We start from the raw sequence: 13276 nt of genomic DNA, 5'->3' as shown, positions 1-13276 counted from the left end.
GCAAGAAGGGCACCATCTTTTTGTCGATATGGTTTATACTCTATTGAAGCCACATCGTATCTGGATAGCATAATAATATAAAATATATAAACAATTCTCAAATATTGAAATACAGCATAACCCCATAGATTCTGCAGAATATGGAATTTAACAGGTACCTCTTAAAGATCTCTACAATGAACAGAATGAACTTTTGAAGGTTCTCCTTTCCACGTTTCCTAACCAACTCACTAACAAAATCCATGGCAGCTGTCCTAGGACTATATAAATCTTCAATAATATCTGCAGCAAGGCAAGTGGAGCTCAGACCAGTTGTTGACTTCTGAGAAAAACAATATGGCTAAATTCTGATTACTCACCATAACCCTTCCTTACATACTCATGAGGATCTTCATTCCATAGCTTTTGATCATTGTCGTTGAAGCACATAAGGGGAAAAATTATCTCAAAAAGAACAACATCAAGCTGTGGCTGCAGCAACTGATACATACTATTCTTTGAAATACTGCAGAAAGTAAAACATGATCTGAATGAATTCATCCAAGTAAAACACCTGATACAAAATTATCCCTGGTGATAAAATTGGTATTCTGCCTAAACCTACAACATCCAAATTAACTGCTGAAAGAATAGAATAGTGTTCATTATGTGGAAAGCAGCATACAAATCCAACTACTGAGTTTGATGATATCAAGTACGTATGAAAACTTTGTAATTAGGTTAATGACACCAATATGTGTGTATGTAACCACTTCTACTTCAACGTAAAGAATATCAGTTACCATGACTAAACAGGAAAAGTTGTTGATTTTTTGCTTATTGTGCCTATATGTACAGCCTTGAAGTCGGTATTAGAACTTAGAAGCCTGCCTTGCATGAGTATTGTTAATTGCCCTATATGATGTATTCCTCTAGTTTAGTTGCTTCATAAAAAGAAATCATACATATTGAATTATCAGCAACTAGGAGAAGTATGATGATAAAGAGCAGCATGTGAAGGCTGAAATAAATAAGCATTCGATGTTACCATGAAATAGACTTTAGTAACAAAAACTACACGAACCTGTTACTCAGATACTGGAGAATAAGGTTGGTAACTCTGTCAGGTAAATAGCCACCTACACGGATCACATTCAACAAGTTCAAGTGACATTCCAAAATCTTCCCAGCATAATTCTTCTGGAAGGTTTGAGCAAAAGCTTTGTTTTCTGGTTTTTGAAGCTTCAAATCTCCGAACCTGTGAGGTAAAGATTTAAACGGTCAGGACAAGTCACAAAACAATAAATTAATTTTGGAGAGCCAATTTTGAACCAAGTACCGACCGAGTGTATAATCGGTTTAAAATGTGAATTGTCCATTTTTTCACTTTCCACCATCCCCATGATTTCCTGAGATCTGGATCAGTAGGCTGGCCTTCTGAAGGAACAGGCCTTTCCAATATATTCAAGAACAAAATCATCCATGCATTGAAAACATTTGGATCAAACAGCTGTTTTGGAATCTCTAACTGGAAAAAGAATCATCAAAATTAGGTTAAAATATGATAAATCTTAAAACTGAGTTGTTGTAAAACTATCAACTTTTCATGTTGCACAAACATACATAAATTGATGACCAGAAAATTTTGCAGATGAGTTTGATCAGCTCAGCAACTTCAAGAGGAGGGTTGGCAATCTGAACAAGTTGATTAAATATACTGAGGAGATTCGGAAATGTCTCCTCGACAATGAGACAAACTGGTGTCCGTTCTTCATCTGACTTGAACCTTCAAAAAACAACAAAACAGTAGGGAAGTTTAGTAAAATCAATAAATATAATGCTTTATTAATAATTAACACATTCTACAAAGAAAAATAAGGGGGGAAAACAAGGATAACAATATTGGAAATTATGAAATTAAATATTTTTTTTTTTTGATAAATAATTATGAAATTAAATAATCCCTAATTATCGAGGAGTTATTCTTGACGTGGCGGCTCGCGAAATTGGCCATTTTAGACTATAAGGTGTTACCATCTTGTTTAATGGAGCTTAGTACTATTAACAATAAAGCAGTACTGGGACCACGCATGCTTGTCACTGGCCATACATCACTTCACAAAAAACTACAGAAAAATGCGTTCACCATTAATCAAATAAGAACTTTTCTGTATCTAAGGAAATTTGTAAATATTAATAACATTTCACTACATATCCACAATGCTGTTAAAATCAAAACAAATTGTAAGGAGTAGAATTGGATATAGATTGGGATTCAAATCATTGGATAGTAGGATTAAACAAACTTTGCTTCATAAATTGAGAAAAAAATGCTTGGATAATATTCTAAAACCAAAATATGCTAAAAGTCTCCAATAATTCATCATATAGAAACACAAGAAGAAGAAGAATAAGAAGAAAAGAGGGAAGACAAAGGTCTGAAAGTGCCAATTTGTTTCTTTTTTCTTGAAATGTAAGAGTACAGACAAGGGGAAACAGACACAAGGAAAGGACTAGGAGTAGGAGTGGGTGGGGAAGAAGAAGAAGAAGAATCTAGGGTTTCTTTATAAAGAATCTTCTAGGATGCCATGCGCTTTCTATCATTAATTTTTTGTTCAAAGGAGGAAGAAACAAAAGGGAGGACTTTGATCGAAAAGAAGAAACTCTGAAGTTAAGTTTTTCACATAAATGAAATAGATTAATCACCAAAAACTCTCATTTCTTTCTTTGTTCAAAAGTTGGACGATTATATAAAGTTGAAAAAGGTATATTGCATACAAATCTTCGTTGGATGCATTCTTTTTGCAGTATTCCTATGAAGGAGAGTAGTTGCACTTTAAGAGCTTTTGAGGAGGAGATCCCGACTTCCCCCCACCCCCCATATTTTATTGGGCAATAAGGCTCCAGGTCCAAATGCCTACCTTGATTGTTGCTTGAATAATGCCTATGTTTCGTTAATATCAAAAAAGCAAGATGTCGAAGACAAATTTTCATGAAGCATGCATTGACTTGCCGAAAGGGTCAAATATCCCAGAGAGTTTGCAAGATTTATATGGACAAGGCTTATGACCATGCTAAAGTGGAGCTATTTAGTTTATTTGATTGGCAAGATGGACTTTGGCCCAAAAGCAAGGTTCAAAGGCTATAATTGAAGGAGCTTGGAGCAATAAAGGATCTTTGCTGGAATTTTCTGGGCAAATTGACCTCAAAAATCCAATGAGGTGGAGGTGTTAAGTTTGTTCAAAGGCTTACAATATTGTTACATGGTCCAGATCAAACTGAAGGGATTTACATAGTCCACATCAAATCGAAGCTAATTCTTCTAAAGCCTTGTGTTGTCCTTCACTCAGGGCATTGGGTTCATAAGGATTAGCAAACATCACTAGCTACTCAACTAATTAAATGAATGGTGGCATCATTTCATATCATTTTTACACTATGCATATTTTTAAGGCTAACGGGATTAGTGGATAATAGGTAGGAAGTGTAGGAGGTCTTGAACCTAAGTCGAGGTATCAACTCTCACTGACATTATGTTTTGCATTATCAAGGGATATTTGATCGAGATACTATGGAATAACATACAGGATCAGTCTGTGATTTTAAACATGGGTGCATGGGGTAGGAGCATCGATTGTGTAGACTGCAGCATAAGCCTTACAGCATGGAGCTTAAGCCCCATGAGCATACCCTTTTCCATTAACAATATAGGTAATACAAAATGTAGTGAAAAATTATATTTTAAGTTAAAAAACAGTTTCATATATGCAGACATTGAACCTTAAGTACTACCATCTGACACCACCTGCATATGCACATAAGGTGCACTAAGGAATTTAAAAAGATGTAGAACGTGTGAGGGGCATCCATCTGGATGATCGTACATTTGACAAGTTTTAGCACTTTTTGAGAAAGCACAGAATATTTGGGAGAAGTCACACATTAATCCCAGGGGATAGACCACAATGGCCTTTTAAAAACGCTATTGCGGCTAATCCCAAATAGTTGGAATAAGTCCTTAAAGACGAGGATGATATCAAAATATAAGTATAGAATATAGCTATTATATGCAACTTTTCAGGTCTCTTTCTGTTTCAGGTCAGATGACCAAAAAAAGGTAACCATGCCCAACAGCAACAATACTTGTCTTCTTTCAAAACTACAGGTGATACACCTGAAAACTATCAAGTATAAATAAGCAAATGAAAAAGGAAATTCCCTGTATAAATAGATGGCACTAGCAAGAAATCTTTAATTTCTATAATGATAAAACAACATATACTTACTCATATTTCCTAGAAACAATTCTCAGCACAAATAAAGCTCCATACACTTGTTGACTTAAAGCTCCATATGCTTGTTGACCTTGTAGGTTCTCCTTCACCCAATAGATAAGTTTAGGCCATTGTTCAGGGTAATCTGCATGGATTATTGTTTTGAGGCACTCGCCAAGCTGTGCTCTGTATAACATTAAATAGAAATCAGCGCCAAGAGTGTGATATTAACATTAGAAAATTAGAATTGTACGACATGGAGAGAGTAAATTGAATATAATTGAATACAAATATTCACAAAAAAATGAATTATTACAAACAACCAACCGAGAGTGTGATATTGACATTAGTAAATTAAATGAAGAGAGTACACAGAATACAATTGAGTACAAGTACTCACAAACATGCAAGTGTGAGCCCATAGGGGAATCAAAGATCAAGCCAGCTTTGTCCCCAATAACTTGAATAGTATCTTCATAGGCCTTTGTCCAAATAGTGTTAACTCATCTTACCTTTTTTGATCTATCAACAAGGGACATATACTTACATGCACGCGCACATACACACTATATAATAGAACAAAGTAGTGGACCCCACTCCCTTTATCCCCCACTCCCATAAAGAGGGGCTGGGATTTAATATCTCTACACATCTCAAGGACAATTTTTAATTTTATTATCTTTCCTCCTCATTTCCTTTCCAATAATACCCTTCAACTTTATTGATTTTCTTCTTCTACCCCCTTTCCAAGAATACCCCTCTAACATCCCTCTAACTTTATTGTCTTTCCTCTTCTCCCCTCTTTTTCAATAATACCCCTCCAACTTTGTTATCTTTCCTTCACTACCCCTTTTCCAATAGTAGTCTATGGCACGTGCATCCTGTTTGGGATTAAGGGATAGACGAGGAAAGGCAATACACTTGGAAGGGTATTATTTTAAAAAAATTAAAGTTAAGAGGGTAAAAGAACAATAAAGTGGGGTAAAGAGGTAAAAAAAGGAAATATAGTAAAGATAGAGGAGGTGAAGAGTGAAAACAATAAAGGAGAGAAGTTATAAGAGAGATATGTGTGGGTAGTTGCTAGGTGGTTTCAAACATTTTAGTTAGTCATAGTTGGGTTAGTTTTCCACCGTAGGATCTTCACAACACCATCTAATTCCATGAAATGCCTTGTGGCAGTTGGGTTAATTATTAGGATGAGGTGGTCTACCGTTGGATCTAAATCTCAGACTGGTAAATTTTTTTATAGGAGTTGTAAAGATGTGTTTAATATATATATCGCAAAACACAATTGTGGACCCATTCTCTTTATCCCCCTATAAAAAGAGGTTGAAATTTAATCTCTCTATAAATCCCGAGGACACTTTTAACTTTATTGTCTTTCTTCTTCTAGGAATACCCTTCCAACTTTATTATCTTTCCTCTCTTAACCCCCTTTTCAAAACTACCCCTCCAACCTTATTGTCTTTCCTCTACTAACCATTTTCCAATAATATCCCTCCAAACTTATGAACAGGGTTGTAGTAACAAAGAAAACTATTGGTGCAAGCAATTCAATTGCTACTTGGGACAACAAGAATTTTGGGAAATGCAGAAGCTATATATCTAATAGTGTACCTCAACAAAGGGGGAACTTGAGCGATAAATACTAGAATATTTCCCCTAACCATGTCTTTATCATTTGGTGATATTTTCTGCTGCTCATCTACATAGGGAAATAAGTAAAGTGTTATTTAAATCTCCACAGGAAGAATCAGTAGGCTTGGAAGTTGCAACTCATGCAAATGACATACCAGGATCATGAGGTGACCAATTTTTCCCCACAAAGTTCTTGAAATGAATACTGGCGACTTGTCTTACCGCCAAGTCGGAATTATTTTCTACAATGATCTGCAACAGCCTCACCAAATGTTGTGGTGTGTACTGGAACTGCAATCGAAATAACAATAATAGTTGCATCAGGAAAAAAATGATGGCAAACCAATTATGAATTAAAGTGAGGACTCAAAGAAGTAACGACAGCTTCACATCATAGAAATAAAATTCTCCAAATTCAATGGAAAATAAATAAATAAATACACACACACACACACACACACACACATATAAAGTTCTCCGGATAAGGGAGTGGCTGATTAAATCAACTAATAGACAAAAGTAATCAGTGAATTATTGATTAATCGCCCAATATGGAAATATTTTTACCCTTCCACCTTAAAAAGTTATTTTCTTCAACATTTAAATGTCAAGAACAAGATCGGGTTAGGGGGGGGAATTTTGAAGCGTCAATCCCACTTCAAAATTTCAGAAGAACCCTCTCCTTTAGATTATAAGTGGTGTCTCCAAGGAGGTATTCCAAATATTAATGAATAAGTAGGGGTGTGAAATAAATACAAAAAAAATATGTGTCATATTAGAAGGAGGGTTCCTCAAAAATTTCGAAGCGGACTGGCTGCTTCAAAGTTGAACTTGGTTTTTAGGGAGTTTGAAGATGATGGGTTTTGGCAAGAAATACAAAAACAACATGCGTACTTTCCAGATTTATTCGAATGAACTGAATTGAATCCCACAAAATGATTACCTAATCCAAACATGGTTACTATGATTCACAGAACTAATAAAAAAACTATCTATCTTGTTCAATTAAAAGGAAAAAAGTAACCATTAATATATATATAGTGGCTGTCACAAGTAAACCAACTAACAAGCAAAAATGCACAATTTAATACAATCAAATATATATAAACATCGACGATCAATCTCAAATGTCAGGAAAACAGGGATCAATTTCAACTATGAATCAATCTCTAATATCTAGAACTGGAGAGATTTACGAATCAAAAACAAGAGATCAATAATACCTTATTGAGGCTTTCTTCAGCAGCTTTTCGCTCATCTGGATTAGGGCTAAGTGCGGCTTGAAGGATAACAGCAAGACCAGGAAGATCCATCTGAACCGTAACAAACACTCAACGAATCCGAATAATCGTCAATCGAGAAATGGAAATTTTTCGATTAAAAACTAGATTCGATCGAAAAAAATCTGAAATTGAGTTTTGAGAGATTTAATATTTAGGGTTTCGAGAAAGAAGAAGAAAGGCTGCGAAAATTGAGAGAGCTTTTCTTCCTTTTGTGCGTGAGAGAGTATTACTACGCAGAGAAACGAGGAAGAAATGGAGTATTTAAACCCCTAGGGTTCAAGTCTCCGAGACGCGAGAAGTTGACTCGGAGGACACAGCACGTTGACTCGGACGTGTAACAGTGCTCGAGTTCGGTGGGAGAAATTGACTTCTCTAGGGTTTGTTTGATTGATTGGCCATTGAAAACGAATGGCAAAATGATTTCTTCTAGAAAATGTGATTTTCTAGGCGTTTTGATTTTTTTTTTTTTTCCCTGAAAGTCAAGTTTTCACTAAAATGGTTTTTCGCTAGGAGGGAAAACATTTGGAATGTCACCTCCTATGTTATTATTTTATGATTAACTCATTTCCTCAAAATTAGAAATCATCGTATTAGAACTCCACTTAGACTCGAATGATCATAAATTTCGCAAGTTCACTTCAATGAATCAAATAGAAATGAGTCATGCTGGGATGACCTAAACGGAGACACAAAGGTGACAAAATGATGTGGTGTCACGCACATTATCTTAGATGCTTTTCTGCGAGATACGAGTAAATATTTTTCTTTGTGTCTCCATTTGTGTCATTCTAGCATTTTCCAATAGAAATATATTAGACTAATAATTATTTTCAAAAAAGCTTTTATAAAATAAAAAAAAAATTAAATATTTTCCTAGGTGCAATAAAATGGTGGAAAATGAACTCTTGTAGACACCCCATTTTTGCATTCGCCTGATTAATCAACTCGTCAACCCGATCGCAATGGTTCTCAATGATGGATGATATTCCAATGCTTTATTTGTTACTGGATGTGTTTCAGAAATTCGGATGAGGTATCACGAACTAACAAAACTATAAAAATCGCACTACGCTAGAAAAATATAATCCATAAACGTAGAAATCATCATTTTCAGACAAAAAGAAGCTTTACGATAAAAATCACTAAAAAATGATCAAATTATCGAAATATCACTAACATCAAAACATCCCTAGAGCCTACATTACGCTTAGAAAAATGCTTTCAAATACATAAAATAACAAATCAAAATAAAATAAACCATTTTGCCAATTTTCACAAAATTTGACAAAATTACGAAAATACCCTTCATAAAGTTCATGACCATTTCACACAAAAAAATTTATAAATGACACAAACCAATATTCCCATTGAATTCCTTATGAAAAATCGATTCCAAAACATCCTGGAACATTAAAAAATGACTTAAAACGCAAAAAATCCTTTCCGATGACAATCAAGTAAGACTTAAGTTAAAAATTAAAGTCAATCCCATAAGACTTAAGTCAAAACCCTAATCAGTCTAATAAAATCAAAGTCAAACCCTAAACCTAATAGAATTCTAATTAAACTCTAAAACTACCTAATAGAATTATAATTATATTATAAAACTATTTAATGTAATTCTAATTAAATACTAACTCTATAATTCTAATTAAACAATAACTCTCTCTAAAAGAATTATAATTAAACACTAAAGCAGTGTTTGTTTGCACTATTTTTCAGCGCTTATTGCTGAAAAAAATTAAATTCAGTATTTTTTGTCAAAATAGCCCGTTTGTTTACTCTATATTTGCAGCGCTTATTCCTGAAAATAAGTGAAAAAAATTAAACACTATTTTGATGCTGAAAAAAAGTGCTGAAGCGGTAAGTACTTCGCTTTTTTTTCGACATGAACAAATGTGCCCTTTATTTTTTTGAGCTTGGACAAGTATGCCCTTATTCTTAAAAGGATATTACCTCTTATATTCCATGGATAAGTATATAAGCACCCCACAAATTAATAAACTTACACCATGGCTAAATTATTTTGTCTTACATAGGTTAAAAGTTTTGGAATGAATTGATTTTTGGTGAGGATGATCCCCTCATTAGTATATAAGCACCCCACAAATTAATAAATCTACACCGTGGCTAAATTATTTTGTCTTATATGGGTTAAAAGTTTTGGAATAAGTTGATTTTTGATGAAGATGATCTCTACAATGAGGAGCTCATCCTCACCAAAAATCCGCACATCTTGAAACTTCTAACCCTATCAAAATAAGTTCAAGAATTGTAAATTGTCCTTTTTTTAAAAAAAAAAAAACTATTTTTGACTAGTAAAAAGTTTCAAAATGGGCTAATTTTTTGTGAGGATGATCTCTAGACCATATAGACCATCCTCACTAAATATTTGCTCATTCCAAAAACTTTAACTCATATAAAACAAAAAAAATTGGTTATGGTGTGGGTTGCCCTTATTAATTCATAGGGTGCTTTTATAATTACACATCCTTCATTTCCATAAAAAATTATTCATCCAAAATTAAGTTATTTTACTGTTGATTTCAAATTTTGGTGACTTGTATGACATTATTATTTTTAATTTGAAATTTGTGGGTTTTTATAAATAGAAATTATTATTTATAAATTGAAGATTTGAGTATTATTTATTATTTAAAAATGAATTGTATTTTAATTTTATAAGAAATAATATATTTTATTGTGTTTGATAAGAAATAGGCATTTGAAACATGCAAACAATGTATAATATGATTGTAAGGGTAATAAAGACAATTTACCAGCTTTAACAATATGTAACAAATATAATTTAGCATCTAAACAAACAACTTTTTCAGCACTTAAATTCAGCGCTTAATGCTATTTAGCACTTATTTTTTCAATTTAACAAACAACACCTAACTCTATCTAAAAAGTACTTTAAAAATCTATAAATAAGGGTTCCTACAACCTATTTTCGTATGAAAAATTAAATCCAAATGAAAGTAGGTCAAAAAGTTTTCCTAGCCTCCCATAAACCCTAATTTTGAAACCATAACTCCTTACCTAACACTCATACCCCAACTTTAGCTCAAAAAAACACCTAGAAATTCTTCAAAAACACCCAGAAATCTATAAACAAATCAGAAAAATCCAGATCTAAGAAGGATATACTTTGCCTTGGAAGTCTGAAGCGAATCCGGTGACAGAACGAAGCAAGGAGTGTTGTACGAGGAGTTGTTCTATCAAATCTGAGGGAACAAAATCGTTGCATTCGTAAAGGTAAATATTTTTATTTTTTTTATTATTTAGGTCTTTTTAGCAATGTAGTTTCATTTGGGAATTAGTAGAGACCGGTGTTTGCCGGGCGGGGTTAGTGCCTGACACTTTCCAACTCCGTAATGTGATCCCCGAACTCGGTATTTTTTAAGTAGATTAGGTATTATTTATCCGTTTCGTGTCGATGTTCGGTTCCTAGACCGTAATAACTAGGTGGCGAGTCCCAAACCTTAAAGGTCAAAAGCGGATCCGCGCACCCCACGGATCAATGGTACTTTCAACTCTCTGTAGATACATGGTTTTCGCGATTACGATGACCACATCTACTAAGGATTGGAGTCGTCACCATTCATGTTGTAAGTGGGTGTGAATGGTCACGCGATGCACGTTTTTCAAAAAAATGACATTTTTGGCACGTAATGACTCACGATGGATAGGAACTAGTCAAACCTTGGGATTCGGGATAAGTGACTCGATTGGAGAAAAGGGAAGGTGTTAGGCACCCTTTTTTCCCTGTCAAGTGGTAGTAACCTCAAAGAAATCGGTTATTTTGATTTTTAAAATAAAATGTCACGTGCCGTGCGTTTGTACCCTAAGTAGGGATTTACTTTCGGCTCGATTATTGGATCATTCCATTGATGAAAATGATCCTTATAAACCTTTACCTTGAGGTTTACATGTGATTTGAAAAAATATTGGCTAAGGTTGAAGGTCCATTCTCATGAGACGAGAATGAATCTCATACTAATTCCCTCAAAAATAGTTTGGGGATTAAAATTGATTTTATTTTAAAGGGATTACAACCTTTATACTTTTCATTGGACTGAAGTCGAATCTACCAGAGATAAGGGAGGGGGAGCATTCATCCTAGGTCCATCTAAAATAAAATAAAGAGAGGAGGGGATGATAGAAGAGGGATGAGGAGAGGGTAGAGAGAGAATGGGGTATTTTGTTACACCCACCTTGAAACTTCAATATTTCTTTTCTCATTCTTCTTCAATGTCTTCTAAGGTCCTTAGTAGAATGTGAGGGCATATTTTTCTTTTTTTTAGAAGGTTAATATGAATATGAGGAAGAGATGAGTTGAGAATAGATTGAGTGAAGTATTTTTTTATGTGAGACTTGGTGTGAGTTGGTAAAAGAGAATTGATAGTATTTTGTGTGATAGTGGGTCCCCATTTTTGGGATGAGGAAGGGGGTATTTATAGATGTTTTGAGGGTATTTGAGGGTATAATGGGTTGAAAGGTTGAAAGGAGGGATAATGGCATAGGTTTTAGGGGTGACAAGTATGAAATTTAGAGTGGAATTAAGGGTAATTGTGTAATGAATGGAAATGGGTAATGTTTAGATCTAATTGTTTGGATCCTACCCAAATCCATTTGGGTAGAGTGTTTGGTGGGGTAAGATGAGTGATGGTTGATAGGGGGAATGGGGGTGTAAGGGAGTTGTTTGGAGATTGAATGTTAGGTTAGTTGAAGAGGTATGGTGTTTAGATTTAGGAGAATGGGTTATGTAAGAAGTTGGTAGATTGATTTTTGGAAGGATTAAGGGAATGAAGACATATGACAAATATGATGAGAAAGTGAGATGATGGGTGTGTTGATTGGTGATGGTAGTTGTTTGATTAAAGAAAATAATATGGGTTAGTTTGGTGATGATGATGGGAGGTATAAGTTGAGATGATTTTGTTGGAGTATTTTAAGGGAAAGTGATGGGTTGAGGTGTAGGAGATATGGGTTGTGATGTGGATGGTTGATGGTGTTAGAGAATGGGGATAGGTTAGGGTATGTAGGATATGGGTTGTGATGTGGGTGGTTGATGATGTTAGAGAATGGGGGTTAGGTTATAGGTTATTGGGTTGGGATGGTATGGTTGAGATGATGTTGGAGAGAAGTGATGAGGATCAGATGAATTGTGAAGAAAATGTGATGGAGGTAGGTGATTAGATGAGGGAGGTGAGTGAGGATGATGACATGTGTCATCTTTTGGGTGGAAGAGGGTGATTGGTTTATGTGTGGTATAGTTAATGGGTTATGGGTTGTGGATTAGACGTGTATAGGATATTGATAGTGATTTATGGGCTTTTAGTGTATTGGACTTAGGTTTTAGGAGGGTTGTGGGTCATTTTGGCTTGGATGAGGTTTATTTTGGATTGGACTTTTGGGGGTAGGTTCATTTTAGGGTTTAGGTGATATGAGATCGATTTTAGGTTAAGGGTAAGGTGAGAAATTAATTTAGGAAAGAGTTGAGGGCTTGTGGGCTTTGAATAGGCTTAGGGTGTTTGCGGATTCGGAAGCGGAGCGGTGGAAGTAGATGAAGGGTAGGCGTCCCAAGTCTCACATTTTTTAATTTATTAATTTTTTTGCAATCATTGGTTTGATAAAAAAAATGCCACGTGTTGGCAAATCGGGCCATTTAGGCCCGTTGGAGAATTTTATCGATATTTTGAATGGAGCGGGGTAAATGGGAGCATGCCGAGTCTTTTCATGTGGGCCCATTCGACCCTTAGGAGGTCTTAGGGGCTTGATTTTGACAAAAGTGTCACATTTCAATGATTCTGGCTATTGAGGTCCGTTGGCCAAGTTTATTGAAAACAACTACTATTTTTGGGCCTTTTGAGTGAAACCTATTTCAAATTGGGGTGTCTACTTGCTGCCCTTCTTTGCAGGAATTGTGTGCAAAGAACTGCAAAAAAATAGACTAAACCCCTATTTGTACGGGCTAGACAAAATTTTGACCAACACGACTTCGAATTACCGATTGAATTGATGACTTTTGTAGAAAATGGTTACTCAAGCACGGGGTCTGACAGAGTTACCTTACTATTTCATTGATATTGATGG

At 34.9% G+C, this 13276-nt stretch overlaps 1 protein-coding gene across 1 annotated transcript; it reads right to left on the bottom strand.

Annotated features, from left to right (window-relative positions):
• Positions 1 to 5: 5 nt before the first annotated feature.
• LOC147381817 (importin beta-like SAD2 homolog) lies at positions 6 to 7418 on the bottom strand (the record flags this gene model as incomplete). The annotated part of the gene is made up of 10 exons (XM_086429939.1): positions 7115 to 7418; positions 6047 to 6182; positions 5871 to 5958; positions 4266 to 4439; positions 1603 to 1765; positions 1323 to 1507; positions 1064 to 1237; positions 360 to 505; positions 159 to 282; positions 6 to 60 (listed from the first exon to the last, which is right to left on the bottom strand). Coding segments are annotated over exons 1-10 (1335 nt in total), but the record flags the coding sequence as incomplete, so codon positions are not given.
• Positions 7419 to 13276: the final 5858 nt, after the last annotated feature.

Source organism: Akebia trifoliata, unplaced genomic scaffold, assembly GCF_017979445.1.
Source record: "Akebia trifoliata isolate Shusen 1 unplaced genomic scaffold, ASM1797944v1 Contig00242, whole genome shotgun sequence".
NCBI classification, from domain to species: Eukaryota; Viridiplantae; Streptophyta; class Magnoliopsida; order Ranunculales; family Lardizabalaceae; genus Akebia; species Akebia trifoliata.
The sequence above is the reverse complement of the archived record's forward strand: the minus strand, read 5'-3'. Positions and strand labels throughout refer to the sequence as shown.